Below are 21,532 nucleotides of genomic sequence, written 5' to 3' on the forward strand. Positions count from 1 at the left end.
TGGATGTATGGATTGTGATAAGAGCTGTAAGAGCCCCCAATAAAATTATTTTTAAAAAGATTAACGCAAGCCTTTCCATCATGATGCTTGGAAAATTCCCATTGCAACTACCTTCCTACTTACCTCTTACACTTTGCACGAAGTGTCTTTACTTCTCTGACTTCTGCCTTAGAAACATCTCATTTGTTGTTGTTAGTTCCAACCCCCAATGACCCTGTGCACAACAGAATGAAATCCTGCCCAGTTCTAAGCCATTTTCACCATTGTTCCTATGCCCCAACCCATTGTTGCAGCCACTGTGTCCATTCATCGTGTAGAGGGCCTTCCTTCCTTTTTCTCTGTCCCTCCATTTTACCAAGCATGATGTCCTTCTCCGGGGAGTGCTCTCTCCTGACAACTTGCCCAAAGTGTGTAAGACCAAGTCTCACCATCCTTGCTTCTAAGGAGCAGTCTGGCTGTACTTCTTCCCAAGACGGATTTGTTTGTTCTTTGACTAGGCCACAGTACTTTTGAACCTCACCCTTCAACTGCTTGGATTCTTCTTTGGGCTTCCTTATTTCATGTCAAACTTTAACAAGCATATGAGGAGACAATTGAAAAGTTTACAGCTTGGATTAGGCACCACTAAGTCCTCCAAGCACCCTGGCTGCTTTTCAAAACTCTAAAGATGTTTTGTGCAGCAGCTCACGGTTCAATTTGCATAGTGGCTGAATTTCCTACTGTCACAGCTCTGTTCTCGTGGATGGAGATGCCACTAAGGGCACAACAAGCTACTTGCCTTAGCTTCCTTCTCACAATACTTTCTTCTCATGAGCTATGTAATGCTGGCACAAAGTATGAAGTGAAAGGATTAATTGAGGACAAGGGACCAAACCTTAGAGTCACTAACCATTGACCTTTTAGTCTTTCTATTCAAATTATCTCCTAAGGAGAGCTACTTTCACTCTGTCTTCAGGGCTTGCTACTAACATTTCATGTCATCTCAGTAGTATCAGAGTGCCTCCGCCAGACCCTGGAGACAGAGATGTATTGTACATGTTTCTTACCTATGAGGAACTTTCAGGAAAGTGGAGGGTACACAGTACACATTCATAATTGTCTCCCTAACTTAATTTATTTCATCTCACTCTTACATGTAAATAACCACTGGGAATTGTCTATGTGCCTCTGAGACAGGCACTGAGTGCTTGGAGATGAGCAAAACATGTATCAAAATTTCATGGAGCTTGTCACCAACTCAAGAAAGATGTCTCTGAGTGCCAGCATTGTACCAAGTGGTACAATGGGTTCAAAGGGTTCTAAGTGCTACTCTTTCAGTGTTCACACTAGTCCCACAATACCCTGATTTGTGAACAATAGACTGTCATTCTTTCTTTAGGAAATTATTCCGGGCCAGAACTCCCTGACTCACTTCAAACGAGTCAGCCCCAATTTTCATCTATTTCTTCAAGTAATTTGTGCTCCCAGAGGCGAGGAGCCTAGGTTCTTGCTGCAACTAGTTGTTAAAGGGACAAGGATTGCTGAATACTCTGCCTCAAATTATCCCTGACACTGGGGCCAATTCCACAGTTCACCTACTGACGGACTGTCTTGTTATCCAACACTGCACATTTAAAAGACCTTAAAACCACAATCGCAGGCAGCACCTTTGATGGTTTGGGCTGCATGTGGGACCATCAACAGGCTCAGGTCATCCCTTGGAGCCAACTGGCCACAGATGCCCTCTCCTGTTCATCCTCCACATCTTGGTTTAGCCACATGAAACAGGAGGCTATGTCAGGATGAAGTGAGGTCACAGGCAGGCAGTGGAAGTCTTGATGAGGGCCCAAAGGTGCTAGGAAGGTCAGTGGGAGCAGGGGAAAGGAAAAGGGCTGAAGGACCCGAGTGAAGTGAGGCTGCGTATGATGCACACCCAGGCTGGCAATAAGTGGCAGTGGTGGAAAGCGACACCAGACCATCTCCCACCCCCTGTGGACTCTGGTGATGGCGGCGGTGGTGGTGATGGGGAAAGGGACCATCCAGGACATGTGCATCCTGAGATAGGTCAGAGACGCTTGACAAACATTGACCAGCCAGAGCGGAGGAGACACTGTGATGAAGAGAAGGAAGGACTTGGACCCACGTAATGCCCATTTTGCATCATAGCCTGGTCTTTGGAAATGAACCAGGTTAGTGAACGAGGAGTGGGTTTACTAAGTAACACATGAAGAAGGTATTTTACACAACATCAGATACATACATGTTTCCAGCCATGGTGATCATCATCCTGCCTCGTGACAGGATTGAAGAAAAATAAAGAAGTGGAACAAAATAAAAACCTGAAAAAAGAGAGATGCAGAGCAGGTCTGTGTGGTGGAAAATGTGTTGAACAACCAGCAGAGGAGCTCCTGAGTGACTGGGGCTGGGTGTCCTACTGGGTAGTCGTGGATACAGGCAGCTCTTGGCATGAATGTGTCCATAAAGTGTCTGAGGTAGTACGTAAGCTACTGGCATCTGTGAGTATTTGTTGAACACGTGTTCAATTGTCTGGATGTATTTATGGCTGAGGAGCAATGAGTGAGAGTGAATGAGTGAGTGAGTCACTACAGTTATTTTCTCATAAAAACCCAAATTCATCATGAATTCTCAGCAGTACAAAGAGAGAACTGCAATGTTTATTGACAACGTTTTTCACTTACAATGCCTTTGGGCTCTTTGAAGTAGGAGTCTGAGAGCCCCTAATACACAGTTGGGTTCTTAAGGAGTACTTGTTAAATTGCTAACTGGCAACAGATTCTTGCTTCTGTAGGTGTGGCATTACTAACCTGCTGGTTGAGAGGGGATAATCTTGGCATAGTGGTTCCTTGTTGCCTCATAAGAGGAAATTGTCTCCTCAAACATCAAACATGGTCCCTCACTGAGCTCACACTGCGTGTCAAGTATTCTGCTAAGTGCTGAGAAGTCACTTGATATTTGCCCTCAAGGAGCTCTTGGAATCTACTGCATTGCCATGTCCTTCTTTTTATTCCACATGAATGGCAAAGTGCAGACCTTCACTTTCGTCTGGCCTGGTTTCACAACAACTTACATCCTACGAATGACGACTCTCATGAGAACTAGTTTGGTTCTCAACTGCTTCCTAAACCTTGCTACCCATCGAAGATCCATGTACGTGAACATGCCAAGATCAGCTCTCAGCTGTCCATCTTGTCCCTGCACCTCAGCCTGCACAGATCTTCAGTGCAGCCTTTCTAAAGCATTGCTTGCATATTTACATTGTCCTACTCAAATCCATTCAATGGCGCTACACCCCCAGGACAAACTCTACTCTTCTACTACACAGGCAACTGTGTTCATGTAGCTGACAGGGAGAAAGAAGCTTTCCCCCCCCCCCCCCCGATAAGTAGTTTCTAGCACACTGTTAATGGATATACAAGAGAAATCTAGGTTTTTGTTGTTGTTAGGCGCCACTGAGTCAGTTCCAACCCATAGCATCCTAAGGACAACAGAACAAAGTACTGCCCTGTCCTGTGCCATCTCACAATTGTTCCTGTGCTTGAGCCCAATGTTACAGCCACTGTGTCAGTGTCCATCTCCTGAGGGCCTTCCTCTCCCTCACTGCTCCTCTACTTCACCAACCATCCAATCATGAAATCTTACTGCAGGGACTGGTCTCTCCCGACAAGATGTCCAAAGTATCTAAATCAAAGTCTTGCCATCCTTGCCCATAAGGAGCACTTGGGTAGCACTTTTTCTAAGACAGATCAGGTGTCGTTTTAGAACTCCGTGGTACTTTCAATATTTTTCTTCGCACTATAAGTCAAATGCACTGATTCTTATTTGGTCTTCTTTATTCACTGTCCAACTTTTACATTCACGTGAGGCAATTGAAAACATGTTTGTTTGTTGTTCTTATGTGGCTTTTGTCTGCTTTGTCACTAAATGATAATATGACCACTAAAGTAAAGCTGTGTCATTCATAACCCATGGACAACCAGATGGATGCTGTGTTCTCACTTAATTATACGCCCAACGTTAGTTCTTATAACGTGGCCCTGCTCTATACTCACCTGCATGAAAAGATCACTGAAAATAAGGGCACTAAAGCAAAGTGTGATGAAGAAAGCAGATGGTACCCAGCATGCAATTGGAATAGTGTCTGGGATCTTAAAGGCTTGTATTCACACAAGTAGTTATCTAAGTGCAGCATCAACTAAATCCATATCGAAGAAGAACACCAGACTACGTGATACAAAGATGACAATAACAAAATCCCAATATGATGATGGAAAACCTATCAGAGTGTAAATTGGGAAGAGGCACAAAAGGAGTGGATGCATAGAGAAAATAACTAATGCAGTGGTTCACTGAGGACCTTGTGGCAAGGGTGAGGGGAACTGGGTAACTATAGCAAATGTGGGAGAGGAGGGGGCACTGGAACATATTGTGATGATGTACATACAACTCTTTTAAAAAGCAACTTAACTATGGAACTGTATGATAAGTGAGTTTTACATCAACAAAAATTTTAATACTTGTGTTATATGTTTCACTCTTTTTCGGTATATGAAATCCAGGATTGTTGACCCTATAGGGATAATCATTAGAATAAGGGTTTTGGAGATAGGGGTATTTGGGGGAGATGGGTTCAGTGGTTGTGGTAGGTGGGGCAGGGAGGGAGATGATGTCAAGAAATCCAAGATTTAAAAGAATGTTTGGAAACTGTGGTAGCAATTTCACAATACTGCTTAATGTGATTGAACTATGGAATGATATGATATATGTATTAACTCCTAATTAATAATAAGATTTTTCTTTAAGCAAAGAAAATACTGTGCATAGCTTCAAAATCTAAGTAGTGAACATGAATCATTTTTTACCATATTTTCTTTGATATATTCTTTTCCATACCAGTTCTGCACCTTCCACAAAAACTCTTGATCATCTAATAATTGCCAGCTTTTCAGAGAAGAAATTAGCTTTTACTTCACTAAATCATAGTCAACCAAATGTCTTATAGTAGTTATTGATCTAATGGCCCACTGGGAATGTAATCCTGCCTCAAGTCACCCCTATATTCTTTGCTTTAGCTACGGGAGAACAGAGAATGACGGGAGGAAAGCAATTCTTACAGATGGCTCATGAGCTCTTCTCTTCCCTACCATATTCCTTGAATCTGCACCACAGCATCCTACTGCACACATATGGAGTGGAACCACTTTCCAGGCTGGTTGTGCTTTTTCTCCCGACATTTTGCATCACCCTCATCATACCACATCACGAGTGAATGGAAAACAGCCTAGGTAAATGTGGCCTAGTGTTTCCAGACACGCTTCTCAGTTGACAACACTGACAGCTGAACCCAGAACCTCTCTCACAATTCTCTCCTCAGAGGACTATATAAGCTGATATACGTGTGCTGTAAAGCTTGAAGGGAATTGTAGGGGAAGCTTTAATTGGGGATAGGGAACCAAACAGAGTTTTGAAAGATTTGGAAGGCAGTAAAGGATACTACTGATGGGTGTAAGTGGTTTATATGTGATGAAAGGATAGAGTTTCAGCTAATTGTAGAGATGTAAAATGATGCTGGAACCCCCATGACAGTTTTGAAAGGCCAGTGATCTACTCATAGAAAGTATTTTACATAAACAACATATACTGTGATTTTACATGTGGACCTTGCCAGATGGAATGCCAGGAATCAAAACAACTACATTTGTGGGTAAAAGACAATGGAAAAGCTCAATATCTTCAAATAGAAGGAGACCAGGGATCAGCTGGTAAATACATCACCAATTGTTTACATACAAGTCCAAGTTGAAGCTGAAGAAAATGAAAAGTCCATAATAGCCATAATATGATCTTAAGTCCATCTCATTGGATTTAGAGACTATATTAAAATAGATTTTCCATATGGAACCCTAATGAACAAAGACCAGGAGAGTTGAGCGATGACACCAAGAGGGTCAAACATAAAGAAAGTATGTAAAGAGAGGAAAGAATGTACCAAAATGGATTTCATAAGAGATTCTAAAACTTACTCTTGAATATTGAGTAGCTAAAGAAAATGGAAGAAATGGTGAAGTAAAATCATGAACAGAATATTTTAGTGGTTTTATTTACATAGAATTCACATACCATAAAATTCAATGTCTGAGTATATTAAAGAGTAATGCAATAATCATAATCAACTTTATAATCTAATCTTCACTTACTCCAAACCTCCTCCATTTTTGCCCAAAGAAACGTTTGTTCTAGTCACTGTTTCTATATAGATTTACCTATCCTGCATTTTCTATAAAGATAACCATACAAAACAAAACAAAAATAACAATATGAAATAGAGAAAAACCTCAATACAAAAGAAAGATGAAAATAGCAAAAATAATGAACTGGAACGAATTTTTAAAGGGAAAACAATGGCTAAGATGTTAAAATGTAACATAACTGGTATCTGCAATCATTCACTTTCTGATGCACTCTGTCTGGGGACAAGGCTATTTACATCCTGGTCAGTTGTCCAAAGAAATTCAACGGAGGCTTAATCCCCTGGAAGATTCTGCAAGTGGATTTGGGGCTATCATCGTCATCCATAGCCTTGAACAGAAGATTTCAAAGGGCAAGAAGACAATGTATTGCAATGAAGTGTGCAAAGATCTGGAGTTAGAAAACCAAAAGGGAAGAACCTCTGGCTAGACCAGAGGTTGTACACTTGTACAAATAGGAATTGGAAACACAGGGAATCCAGGACAGATGATCCCTTCAGGGCCTGGGGTGAGAGTGGCGATACTGGGAGGGAGGAGGGAAGGTGGGGTAGAAAGGGGGAGCCGATTATCAGGATATACATATAACCTCTTCCCTGGGGATGGAAAACAGAAAACTGGGTAAAGGGAAATGTCGGACATTGTAGGATATGACAAAATATTAATCATTTATAAATTATCAAGGGTTCCTGAGGGAGGGGGAACAGGGAAGGAGGGGGAAAATGAGGAGCTGATACCAAGGGCTCAAGTAGAAAGCAAATATTTTGAGAAAGATGATGGCAACAAATGTACAAATGTGCTTGACACAATGGATGGATGGATGGATTGTGATAAGAGTGTTAAGAGCCCCCAATAAGATTATTTTTTAAAAAGCGCAAAGGTCAAAGAGTCAAACCTTTTCTCCTTGATAAACAATGTGATATTGGAGACATCTATCCAGTGATTTTCCTTACAGAGCAAAGTATAAGACCATTTAAGATAATAAAAAAATTATTTAAGAACAACCACAACAGATGATTACCTAGTACTGTACCACCACCACCATCAACCTCCAAAAAACCCAAGGTGAATTAAAGACTTAAAGATAAACCTTAGTGGGATTGCAAAATTGTGCTGCCTCTATGGAAAACAATATGGAACTTTCAAATGTAAATAGAAATATAACACAGCAATCTCTTTATTTGGTATACACCCCAAATAAATAAAGAACAAAGCAAAAACAGATATCTATCTATACACTCATATTTATCTCAGCACTATCCAGAATTGCAACAACAAAATAAATGGATCCATCCAAACTGCTTGCCTGTGAAAGAATGGATAAACTCCAGTAAAAATACATGATGGAAATTTATGCATCGGTAAAAACATGGTGAAACTGTCCTTCACCTCAAGACATAGAAAAATTTGAAAGACATTATGCTTAGCAAAGTTAGTCAATCTCCTAAAAACAAATACTACATGAGACAACTATTTTTTATGAAAAAGAAGAAAGCAAGCAAAAATGTTTTTCACACCCAAAGAAGCAGACTTTGAAGGTTATAGGCGAGCAGAGGGGAAGGAGACAGGAAAGAGAAAGGATAAGAAAATATATGGCCATAAACTTCAAGGTGGAGGGCTTTTTAAAAGTAAAAGAGAAAACCAAAATCTTTACAATTGAATCTATAAGGAACATCATGACAAATGCAGAAAATATGTAAGTTGTCAAGAATTTCATTCTACTTTGATTATGAACTGAAGTAGATGTTGTTTTCCAGAAATTAAACAATGTATTTCACTGGGCAAATCTGCTGAAGACAATCTCTTTAAATCATTAAAAAGTAGGGTCAGCTGTATGAGCCCCTAATAAATTGTTTTAAAAAAAAGTAGGGTCAGCAATGATATGGAATCCTGAAGACACACTGTGCCCAATCATTCTACTACAGCGACCCCAAAATCAAACGAAACATACGCAGGGCTACCAAAAACATGGAATTTTTTTTCAATCTATGTACTTAATTTTTTTTTAACAAAACAACATGATCACCTTCAATGTACTCTCCATTACACTTAATATATTTGTCAAATCTGTGATTCCATTCTTGGAAACATTTTTTCCAAACTCATCTGCTTGGATGGCTGACAGTATCCTCCTTGTTTTGTTTTGTTTTGTTTTTCGCCTCTTCTATGTCATCAAATCGCTGTCCCTTCATGTCCCTCTTTATTCACATAAATAAAAAGAAGTCGCACTGAGTGAGGTCAGGTAGTTCAGGTGTGTGGGGCAAGAGAGGCATATTGTTTTTTGCCAAAAACTGGCACAGAGATGGCTGCATGAGCCGGTACACTGTCGTGGTGGCAAAAACAGTCCCCCGTCTTCCACAGATCGGGCATTTTTTTTTTAGTCACACACTGTTATGCAATCTTTTCCGAATCTCTAAATAGAAAGCTTGATTAACAGTCTGACTTGGTGGAACGAACTCCAAATGCACTATCACCCTCACATCAATAAAAAAATGAGCATCATCTTGATCTTTGATTTCATTTGACAAGCTTTTTTTTTGAACAATATGATGCTGGTGTCTTCCACTGGCTTGATTGATGTTTGCTTTCAGGGTGGTAAGAATAGCAAAATGTCTCATCAACAGCAATGACCTTGGGGTGAAAAATCTGGGTTACTTCAGAGCTGTTCTCTCAGAGGAAGGCATGTTTCCAGTCTTTGCTCTTTTTGCGGATCAGTCAGAAGCCAAGGCACAAATTTCACAACCACCCTTCTCATTCCCAAATCTTCTGTTAAAATTTGCTGAACTGAGCTCCAAGATAGAACAGATAACATCCACATCTCTTCAGTGGTCTCTCATCAGTCTTTGAGCACAAGTGCATGAATTTTGTTCATATTTTCATCCATTTGGGAAGTTGACGGACATCCACAATAAGTATTTCATCAATCGACATTTCACCTTTTTTGAAATGAGAAAAATATTCATACACTTGAGTTTTTCCCATAGTGTTGCCCTTATAAGCTGTGTTGAACATCACAACAGTTTCTGTGGCATTTTTTCTGAGGCAGGAAACAAAATTTCACAGTCACACGCTTTTCTTTTAAACCACCCATCACAAAAGAAGCCCACAGAAAAACCGAAGTTCAATCAAAACTGCTTTTATGAAAAACTTCACTGTGACCAGAGAAAACCTTCCCAGGTGACTTCACTGGGTGCACTAACTCAGTGTGAGTTGTTCAGTGCTTACCTATGAGGAAAAATTAGTACTGTGAAAGCTCCACCCAACAGAGCTTTATCCTGATTGGAGGGGGGGGGGGTTCTCCGTTATATACAGATAATAATCCTGAAATTCTGCGTATCAAATATGAAACAAAGAAGACAATCCACATTGACAAGGAGAAGGGAACTTCATGGAACCTGACTGGAAAAGAGACACATTGTGGCCAGAACTTGAGTGAAACTAATCAGTCATAACTTCAATACCTACCACCATACACACCAGAAGACTGTCCCAATTTATTCCTGCACAACTGGACCAATGACAGAAAGTGAAAACCTGTTCGCTCTACCTGAAGTTGCTCTTCATGACCAACAGGAAGCAACCCACACATACATTCTCTCTAGTTACGCAACCCACCTGGAGAAAGAATAGGAGTACAATGGATATCGAAAGTAGTAGGCTTCCCTAGATAAATCAAAACAAAGCAAAGTGAAGAATCATAGTGTAACAAACAAATGATCAACAAATAGATACAACTCAAAATTGTCACAGAGATAGCAGATAACTTCAAATCAATGGATAAGGTGGCACAAACAATTGGCCAAAATAAAGAACTAGAAAATCTTTGGGGGAACAAGAACTACCTGATATGGAATTTGTGTGTGTGTGTGTGTGTATCTATATATAAATATATTTAAAGTCTTCTAAGAGCTCAAGTTAATCTCAAACAAAATTATGGACATCACAGCCAATACCCTAGGATAATTTATGAAACCAATACAGGAGCAAAATGACAAAGAACACAATTAAAAACATATAAAAAACAGTCATTAGAAGTCTACAAGCTTAATACTAGAATTTCTGATAGATAATATATGTTGGGGACAAAACAGGAAAATCGAATCCAATGAAGAGTGAATTAGTGAATTAGAAAGAGAAACCCTTTAACATAAATTTATATAAATTAGAACAGAAGATAAAGAAAGCTTATTAAGTGTGATACAGTGTCAAAGAGGAACAATTTAATACTTATCAGAATTCCAGAACAGGAAAATTATAAACAAAACAAAAGGAAGAATTTTCAAAGAAATGCTATCAAAAGCTTCCCTAATATTTGAAAGATGAAAATATAGCCTTCGAAGATGCTTAATTAATGCCAGATAAGGCATACTCCAAAGGAAGTTCATAGATAAAATTCAAAGATAATGAATCTTGAAAGCTGATTTGAAAAAATAAAGTGTTACTCACAAAATCTTATAAAATTTATAAAACTAAGCTCTGATTTCTAGGTAGAGACTGTGAATTCCAGAAAATAATGAGTTGATGTATTTAAAACCTGAAAGAAAAAAATGTCAACTTATAATTCCAGGGTAATTGTCCTTCAAATATAATGAAGAAATTAGGACATTTCTAGAAATAGAGAAAGTAGGGTCATTTACCTAAACTGGTCAAATCTGCAAGAAATACTAAAGGTAGTCCTTTGGGTAGAGAACCAACAGCATTAGACAATAACCTGAAATTAAGACAGGTGCAACAATATCAAAAATCAATCCAGAGAAGGAATTATCAAAAGTAAAATAATCATTTTCCTATAAGAGAATCAGAGGCATCAATTTGAAAACATCTTCAATGTAAAAAAGGGGTGATAAATGATGTACCCAAATACTCCATTATAAACTGACCCAAATATCTGCCAAGGCACCTAATTCTACCACGAAAACTGCATTAAAAATTTGCTGGGAAACAAACAAACAACTCGGCTTATACTCGAGTATATATGGTAATTGCAGGACTTCTAAATGGAGAAGAAGTCAGGACAATATCATGATTGAACAGAGTGTTTTTGAACTTTCTAAGAAAGTTAATAAGATTTCTAACCAAATGAATGTATAAGTATGGATTGTGATAAGAGTTGTATGAGCCCCTAAAAAATGTTTTTTAAAAAAGAAGATCATAAGGATTTAGTAAACAGAAAATCAACAATGAAGAAATGAAAGCAAAAATTTATAACAAAATGAAGGCAGCACAGAAAATATACAAAACAACAAAAAAATCGACCTATAATAAAAATGCATGAGAGTAACAGCAATAAATTCATACCTATCATTAATTACACTAGTCAAGGGAAGAAGAGTGGAGAATGGATAAGAAAATATAATCTAAAAGAGATATACTTTACATATGAAGAAAAAGAATAAAATCAAAGAATGGAAAAATATAGCAATCGAATGGTGAGCAAAAATAGATCAGGGGTGGTAATGTTGATTTCAGATCAAACAGACTTTGGGGGTAGGGCAGGAGGGGGTAGAATAAGGGATAAGGTAGGTAGTCATTTAATAATTAAGGGGTTGAGCTAGTAAAATAACAGCCATTATAAGTATTTATGCACCCAATGAAACAGCAAAATAAATACATAAAGCAAACATTCAGACTTGAAAGAAAATTGGACAACTCCACAATGACAGACAGACCACTTTCAAAGGACAGAGCTATTAGAAAGAAATTTTAAAAAGATGTGGAAAATCTCAACAACACTAATGAACCCACTTGACCTCAAAGATATATATAGAACACTCCATAACAAACAAACAAACCAACAACATAATGTACACTCTTTTCCAGGGTACATGGATCATTCTCCAGAATAGACTGTGTAAGGCCACAAAACAAAACTTAATAAACTTTAAAATACCAGTACAATATCAAGCATCTTTTCAGATTACTATGCTATTAAAAATAGGAATAAATACTAGGAATATCAATGGGAAAATCAAATACATGGAACGTGAATAAGACCCTGCTTAAAAACTACGTGGTAGTGAAATAAAAAGTTGTAGAAAGGAGAATGAAAACAGCATACCCAAACTTCTAGAAGCAGCAATTATAGTACTCAGAGGTCAATTTATAGCACTAAATGATTACATCAAAAAGAAGAAAGCATCCAAACCAATAACTTATCCCCCAACAATTAGTAAAAGAACAGCAAAAAACACTGCAGTCACCAGAAGAAAGGAAATAAGGATCAGAGCAAAATGAAATGAAACTGAAAAACAATAGAAACAATCAACAAGAATAGAAATTGGTTCCTTGAAAGGATTAATAAAGGTAACAAATCATTGGCAAATGGCGGAAGGACCTTGGGCCTCTACTCAAACACTCCCTCAATGCATGAATACCTTCTTTTATTAAATTGGAACTCTATGATGCTCACTCTCCCGACACAACGGCTGGAGCCAAAGTGGGTGAACAAGTAAATGTGGTGAAGAAAGCTGATGGTGCCCGGCTATCAAAAGAGATAGTGACTGGGGTCTTAAAGGCTTGAAGATAAACAAGCGGCCATCTAGCTCAGAAGCAACAAAGTCCACATGGAAGAACACACCAGCCTGTGTGATCGAGTAGTCCCAAAGGGATCAGTTACCAGGCATCAAAGAACAAAAAAATCATATCATTGACTGCACACCTCCATGATAGGATCGCTGAAGACAAATGGGTGCATAAGCAAATGTGGTGAAGAAAGCTGATGGTGCCCGGCTATCAAAAGAGATAGTGTCTGGGGTCTTAAAGGCTTGAAGGTGAACAAGCGGCCATCTAGCTCAGAAGCAAATAAGCCCACATGGAAGAAGCACACCGGCCAGTGCGATCACGAGGTGCCCAAGGGACCAGGTATAAGGCATCATGCAAAAAAAAAAGATATAAGTGTGTGTATGCATGTGTATATATGTGTATATGTATATATGTATGTATATATATATCATATTAAATGAAGGGGGAAGTGCAGAGTGGAGACCCAAGGCCCAAGTGTCGACCAATGGAGATCCCCTCATAGAGGGGTTTAGGAGAGGTGATGGGTTAATTAGGGTGTGAGGTAGTATCGATGAAGAACACAGCTTTCCCCCGGATCCTGGATGCTTCCTCCCCCCAACTACGATGATCCGAATTCTACCTTGCAGGGCTGGATAGGACAGAGGCTGTACACTGGTGCATATGAGGGTTGGAGGTACAGGGAATCCAGAGTGGATGATACCTTCAGGACCAAGGGTGTGAGGGACGATGCTGGGAGAGTGGAGGTTGAGTGGGTTGGAAAGGGGGAACTGATTACAAGGATCCACATGTGACCTCTTCCCTGGGAGAGGGACAGCAGAGAAGGGGGGAAGGGAGACTCCGGATAGGGCAAGATATGACAAAACAACGATGTATAAATTACCAAGGGCATATGAGGGAGGTGGGAATGGGGAGGGAGGGTGGGGAAAGAGGACCTGATGCAAGGGGCTTAAGTGAAGAGCAAATGCCTTGAGAATGATTGGGGCAGGGAATGTATGGATGTGCTTTATACAATTGATGTATGTATATGTATGGATTGTGGTAAGAGTTGTATGAGTCCCTAATAAAATGTAAAAGAAGAAAAGAGAAAAAAATGATTAGGGAAAAGACTGTACAGATGTGCTTTATACAATTGATGTATGTATATGCATGAACTGTGAAAAGAATTGTATGAGCCCCAATAAATTGTTAAAATTAAAAAAAAATAGAAAATGAAAATATGACAAATACAAAATTAAATAGGCACTATCACAACACAATCAACCAAAATTAAATGAAAAAATAACAGAATACTATGAGGAACTACACTCTAACAAATTTAAACACCTAGAAGACATGCATAAATTTCTATAAATACGTGACTACCTAAACAGACAGAGGCAGAAAACGTAAACACATAGCAACATAAGAAATTGAACAGGTTAATATAAAAAATGCCCCCACCCTCAAAATACCTCCTAGCACAAATGGCTTCACCAGAGATAACCCTATAGCAAAGGGAGGCCAAGAAAGCGCTATCAAAGAAAATTATGTACTACTATTCTGAACTTAGACACGAAAATCTTCAACAAAATCCTAGCCAATAGAATTCAACACCGTCTGCAAAATCATACATTATGATCAAGGGAGATTCATACCACGTATGAAAGGATGGTTCAACCTTACAAAACCAATCTATGTAATCCACTACAAAGATCAAACAAAAGAATCACTGAATCACATCAATCAATTCAGAGAAGACATCTGATAAAACCCATGCCCATTTCTGATAAAAGTTCTTTGCAAAATAGAAATACCTACCATTGTGAAAATATTAATACTACCCAAAATAATCTACATATAATGCAAACCAGATTCCATCAACTTTCTTTAAAGAGATGGAATAAAACAATTACTAGCTTTACAGGAAAAGCGAAAAGTCTCTGGATAAGCAAAGCCCTACTGAAAAAGAACAAAGTAGGAAGTCCCACTATCAAATCCTACTACATAGCAATGATAGTCAAAACTGCCTGGTACTGGTATGAAAACAGATACAGAAAACAATGGAAGACTGTTGAGAACTGAGACATAAATCTACCCACTTATGGATGGTAAATCTTCAACAAAGGTCTGAAACCCATTAAATGGGGAAAATAGAGACTTTAAAAAATGAAACAATATCCATACCTCACACCATATACAAAAACCAATTCAAAATGGATCGAAGACCTAAATGTGGAACATGCAACTATAAAAATCATTAAAGTAAAAAACGGGGGTAAACGTTTGGGCCTTAAATTATGATATAAATAGATGATCAAATATAACAAAAATGCATAAATCTTTCTTGGAAAATGTGTAGCCAAAATTCTCCTTAGAAGCGAGGATCATGAGAATTCATTTGCCATATTTTGGACATGTTATCAGGAAAACGGGGAAGACCCTCAATGAGATGAATCCGCATAGTGCCTGCAACAGTGGGCTCAGACGTAGCAATGACTGGGAGCGTGAAACTGGGCACTGTGTTGTACACAGGGTCGCCATAAGTTAGAACCACTTAATGGAACCTAGCAGCAATGCGGTAAGGGTCAGGTGTTCATATATTCATAGATACAAGTCCCTACTTTAGGAAAAGTTTTTCAATTTATTTTCTCTAATTTGCTGCATTCTTTTCACAGAAAATAAATTGAGTGACCTTTGCAAGAACTATACTTACCATGTCAGTGTCTGACACAGGTCCAAAACTGGTCACATAGATGTCGGTCTTGACTTCGGTCACAGCATCTGAGCCAAAGAAAGCAGAAAAGCAGAGTGTCATAAAAGTCTGTTGCCTGGTGAGAGAGAGAGAGAGAGAGAGAGAGAGAGAGAGAGAGAGAGAGAGAGAGAGAGAGAGAGAGAGAGAGAGAGAGAGTCAGTCAGTCCAGGATAATACTCTGAATGACAGTCAACTTGCTGCTTTGGGGAAAGGATACTTGGCAGAACCACAGGGAAACCCTTCCAAAACCTCTTACCTAGACAGCTTTCAAGCACAAAGAGCATCCTGTTAGATATCATTGAAAATTACAGCCGATTCAAAAACACTAAAGCTAAGTGAGGTGCGGGGCTCCCATGCTGTGCCTGTTCTGACCTGTGGTAGGCTGCAAATGCTCCACTATCTGGGAATACAGAAGGATTGCATTCCGCTGTGCCCTTAAAGCAAGGTGAGGTGATGAGGTTGGATCTTGTTGTGGGAAGAAATACTATGTTACCTTCCTGAAAGAAATATTCATCCCCAGTGCAAGAGCCTCCTGGGTGTGGTGATAATGTAAACACACATTGGTATGGAGGAAAACAGCTAGGGCAGATGAGTCAGAAAGGTGTCTTTATCCACAGTAGACTGCATTGAATGAGAAATGCACTTTATTGGGTTAAGTGACTGAAATTTGGTATATGCTGCATTTAGTTTTCTTTATTGTAACTGTCATTTTACTCACAAGCCTTCCTATCTAATCCAAGTCTTTCCAAATGGCAGTTCTGGTAGACCTTCTCCAGTCTCAGTACATAACTCACTATCGTCGAGTTGATTCCCACTCATAGCAACCCTATAGGACAAAGCCAATCTGCCCCTGCGGGTTTCTGAGACTATTACTCTGTAGACCAGTAGAAAACCTCATCCTTCTCCCGCGGAGTGACTGGTGGTTTCTAACTGCTAACCTCATGGTTTACAGCGCAACACAAAGAAAGGGTTGCTTACTCAAAGTTATTCACAGGAATTTTGGTGTGTTGGATAAATACCATCACACATGAGTATTTCCCAGGGTGGGAAATAATTCTCAGAGAAATGAAGCTCTCCCACCTTTGAGGGTTTTCTTCTTCTCCGTCTGCCTGACCCCAGTTGACCACACTGTAGTCCAGAAGAGCCCACTTTCTCCAGTATACCAGAAACAGCAAAAAGTAGGTTAGTGTAATCTGGCCTTAAAAAAAGCTCAGTCCATGCCAGTGCAAGGTGGCGGTCGTTGGACTTTGGTTCGGATTTTGACTTTAAGATATCCAATGAAAAGAGACCCAGCACCACCATATATTTACTATGTTAATGCCCTTGCTGCCATACTGTAACCTGTATTAATCTGTTCGACATGATTCTGCCCTGATGAATGAATGCTAAGGGAAAATGTTCCCTTTCATCAACTCCCATGCTGAAAATAGTTCTCAAGCACTTAAGAGTTTATCTGTACCCAAAAATTCATGGAATTCCATTCAGCTATACTTTTATCATCTCCATTTTGCAATAGTGAGGTAAACACGCTATCATAGGATAAATTAATAACACTGTTATGAGAATCGCCTTATACCCCATGGGGATAATTTATAATGGTCTCCAACATAGAATGGTAGCGAGGCCTCTACAGTGAATAGAACCATAGACACATGAATGGATTTTGGCCTGAAACTTACTTCTATCCCCAAGCTAGGTTGGTTCGAAAGGCATGGCCCTGCTCAATGCTCACCCTCATGAAGAGATCAATGAAGACATGGGTGCCACAGCAAAGTGTGGTGAAGATGCCAGATGGTGCCCGACTATCAGAAATAATAGCACCTGGGATCTTAGATCAGCGTCCTCAAATAAGCAGCCACCTAAATGAGATATCAACTAATTCCACATGGAAGAAGCACATCAGCCTGTGTGATCCAAGAATGATAAATAATAAAATCCAATTCTGTATAAGTGCTTTAACTGTTATCACCCAATTTGCATAAGGCAATAGATGACATTGGGAACGCCAAATCCATTATCAGGGTCCCTACATATATTAAGCCTCAGATACAACCCCTTTATCCATAGTTAAGGGATGTGACATAGTTGAGGGATGTGTATAGTCTTGTTATCAGACAGAGAATATCATAAATGCAAACATGGCAGATGTAAACAGGCTAAAATATTAGACCTGAGCATTTGATTTCCCTTTCATTTTCCCTACTTTTTTCTTGATGGCATTCCATCCCCCTCTCTGGTTTATTTTGTTATTATTTTTGGTCTTTTGGGGGGAGGGGGCGGTAATGTTTTTCAGTACTATGAAGACCAGGATGGGTGAATGTATATAGAGAGTAACAGGATTAAGGGCTCACTGGGGACACAGGAGGGTTGGAGGGAAATGGGGAACTAATAGCAATTACAAGAGGGATGAAAATGTTCTGGAACTGATTGTAGAGATGACTGTACTACCCTTTTTAATATGACTGTGGTAGTTACATAATTTGTTGCCAATTTGAGAGGATTAAGAGTGAAGGGGTGGAGTTTAGCCTGTCAATCAGGTTGCAGTTTGATGACCTCATTTGGAAGTACTAAGGAGATAAATAGCTCGCTGGAAGCGGGACACTGGCTCACTCCCTTGGACACTCTCTACTGACAAGGCTGACTCCCTGGGAGACATTGCAGCTGACGAGACACATGGCTGGAGAGGCCACATAGAGACCCCTGCCAGTGCTGATATGCTTACATTGCTACTGGATCCACAAGACCTTAAATCCACTGACCTGTGATCTTCCTGCATTCGGTATCATTGCATATGTTTCATGAGTCCATAGAGGAAGTTATAGACTGATATCAGACATATGGCCTAATATCAGACTTATGGACTTAAGGGCTGGGATGTTTTCTCAATATTCAACTGCTCTTTTATATAAAGCTCAGTCTTATACACATATGCGTGTCTATGAATTTGTTTCTCTAGTCTACCCAGACTAACAATGACTGAAATATGGAAGGGTGTGATATTTGAACCATTTCAGTAAAACCATATTTTTAAAAACTTAGTCCAGCCTACCAAACCCCATATCATTAAATTAAATTCAAATAAGCACTACTGTAGTCCCCCATGCCTAGATCCCAATAGATCACACTAGTAGCACAGATAACACCAATAAACATACAAAATTTAATGTGTGTATTTAATGGAGCTAATTACTTCAGTCAATGTCACTATGTCACCAATTATTTTCTTTCATGAAGAAGTTGGGAACATATCTACCACATATGAAGCATATTCCCTATACTCACCGAACTATGATTTTTGGCTCAGAGGTACTTTTGATCTTTTTAATTTCCCATTTCACAGAAATATCACTTAGGCTTAATATACTGTGTCCTTACTCAGGCACTGATGCGCTCAATATACTCAAGGTCCCTACTCTCATCCACAAACATTCCATTTTCAGAAAAGACCATGAGTATCATTTAATAATAATAAACACTATAATCAATTCACCAAAACACCCAATTTACTCCTAAGCTTAATCAGTAAATAACATGTCTCTGAAACCAGAGCAGTGTTTTAAATAGTCGTGCTCTCATCTTAAGCGCAGGCCTCCCTCAGTGCTATTTCTGTGCAGCGAGGAGAAAAGACCACACTTCAGAACACAAACCATGCTTCCCAAAGACTGCCTTTCAGGGCACACTTCTAGGATCTTTAGCATGAGAAGAAAAACTTGATATGCCTACTGTGCGACATAATGATCTCAAGTTCCCCTAGCCCTGAGACCCTTAAAGCAAAATAAAATAATTAATGGAACAGATTACAATTACATTTGGATCCAACCTTCTAGTGAGGACCAAGGTTAAAAACAGAACAGCGTTCGAAACCAGTGACATAGTATGGTAAATCTGCAGCCTTCCAACAAGTGACACATTCTCCAGACACAAGAGGCAAGAGTGGTAGCGGGGAAGGCCTACAAATTGATAGGTATGATGGGCCTGGAGAGACAATGAGTAGATATCTTAGGTTGGCAATCCAACTGTGAAACTACTAGGGAACGTATCCCCTCAACTGTCCCTCCTCCTCTGGTTCCCCAGGCTAGCCCGGGTCCGGATCCCATTGGTGGGAAAGTCAAAGGGCAATAGGATGAGTGGTGCCGCGAGAAAAGGATACTAAAGGAAGTGTCTAGAAGAAAGAATATTAAACTGAAATCCGAAGGCTTAGATCTAGGTCTCAGCCCCTGACTTGTTGGGTATCACAGGACCATTCTCCTTTAGGCTGGTCTTTGGCCTCCTGCACAATGAGGATTTGTGACAAGGCAGACTCTGAATATTCTCTCTGTTCTAACTAGAAACTCTGCCTGGGCCAGACAAAAAGGATATGAGCAAAGGTGTTCAATGATGACACAGTCAAGCTTCCTCAGCTGCTTGCCAAAGGTGTAGGACCCAGGACGGTATAGATACATGGAAATCTAGAACCACTTCCCCTTCCCTTTCATTTCAAAGACTTTCATGCTTGCTAAGTGGGGAAATAATGTGGAAAGAGGTTTTCCAATACTTTAGGGTTCAACACAGCATCCAAATTGCCTCTGGTTTTGGAATAGGCAAAGAATTGGGCAAATTGATCCAGTTGTTTCTCTGGCACCCTGGACACCAAAACTCGTCTTCCCTTGGAAGGAGTTTGGGAGATAAGAAAAGTAGAAAAAGCTAATGATGCGAGGAGGTCAAGGCAAGAACAGGAAACCAGAAAGGAAGAGAAAGGTAATTAGAGGAGGATGCAAGAGAGGAAAGAGGATGGACAGAAAGAGAATCAGGGATAAAGTCAAAGAAAGGGAGTGATGAGGAAGGCTAAATAGACGGAGAGGCAAACAAGCAAGAGTGTGTGAGCACGAAGGAGCAAGGGAGGATGCTGAGATGGGGGGGGGGGTCAAATGAATGCTCTTTTTTAATCAGTGGAGCCAGGAATCTCTCATGCAGTGGGGTGTGGAAATAGAGCTTGTGATTTTTATCCTGGCAGCACAAGGTAATGGGGGTGGGGTGCGGGTGCTGAATTTATGATTCTATTCTTAGGTCTCTGGCCTTACTCCAAGGCAAGGCAAGCAGAGGTATATTTTAAAGTCTCAGTGGTCCATACAAGAACCACAAACCCCAATGGGTAGACCTATTTTCTGGCAAGAAATTATAGCTGCCTTAGAGCAGGGTACCTGACAGTATATACAGAAACACCCTGTAGAATTATGGTACAGTGGTTAAAAGCATGACTAACTGGGTTGGAATTTAGGTTCGGCCACTTAGTCATTTGTGTGCCTTATATCTCTGAACTCCTCTTTGCCTGTTTCTTCCTCTGGAAAATTGGCATAATGATGGCACCTACCTTAAAACTGCTCTGAAGATTTAAGTAGATGGAATGTAGACCAGTGCTTAGAACAAATGCAGTGTCCAAAAACATTAAGTGTTGTTCTACAGCTAGACCAAGAGAGTCGCACATAAGGCCAGATGGCCTTTACACAGCAATCTAAAGCCCTGGGTCCCAGACACAGAAGAGAGTATCAGTTCATAATTTCTTCTCCTGTGCGTGAAGGAGTAATAAGGAGCTTGCTATTTCATTAACAAAATGAAAACATCAGTGAATTATATTGAAACTCTTAAGGGTTACAATTCAGAATCTAGCCTCTTTTCACAGCCTTCTCAATTGAGAAAAATCTGAAGCAGTAATTAATGGGACTTAAAACCAAAGTTGGTTACCTTCAGAAACAAAAAATGAATCAAAATATCCTTTCCTGTTGCAACTATGCTCTACTTTACCCATTAGTACACTTTTGGAAGCACTTGAATGATTCTGGAGTGCTCGATACAAACGTTCATCACCTGCACACATACATGAGTACACACACACTTGACCATCGGTGGTGCTTCTAAGTGATGGTATATTTATTGACCAGACCCTACCACATTTCTGCTTACTTTTGGTTTAAAATAATAATATGAGCTAATCAATACGTATTCGCTATACTTATATGAAGCATATTGCTCAAAACTATTTTCTAATTTAACTTCAGAT

At 39.7% G+C, this 21,532-nt stretch overlaps 1 protein-coding gene across 1 annotated transcript in view; it reads right to left on the reverse strand.

The window, feature by feature from the left end:
- The window catches only part of GABRA3 (gamma-aminobutyric acid type A receptor subunit alpha3), a 181,026-nt gene that overhangs the window by 91,808 nt on the left and 67,686 nt on the right, over positions 1 to 21,532 (reverse strand). Inside the window, exon 3 of the mRNA XM_075538542.1 lies at positions 15,457 to 15,524. Coding sequence (XP_075394657.1) covers positions 15,457 to 15,524 — 68 coding nt within the window. The remainder of the gene's footprint in view (positions 1 to 15,456; positions 15,525 to 21,532) is intronic.

Source organism: Tenrec ecaudatus, chromosome X (assembly GCF_050624435.1).
Source record: "Tenrec ecaudatus isolate mTenEca1 chromosome X, mTenEca1.hap1, whole genome shotgun sequence".
Taxonomy (NCBI): domain Eukaryota; kingdom Metazoa; phylum Chordata; class Mammalia; order Afrosoricida; family Tenrecidae; genus Tenrec; species Tenrec ecaudatus.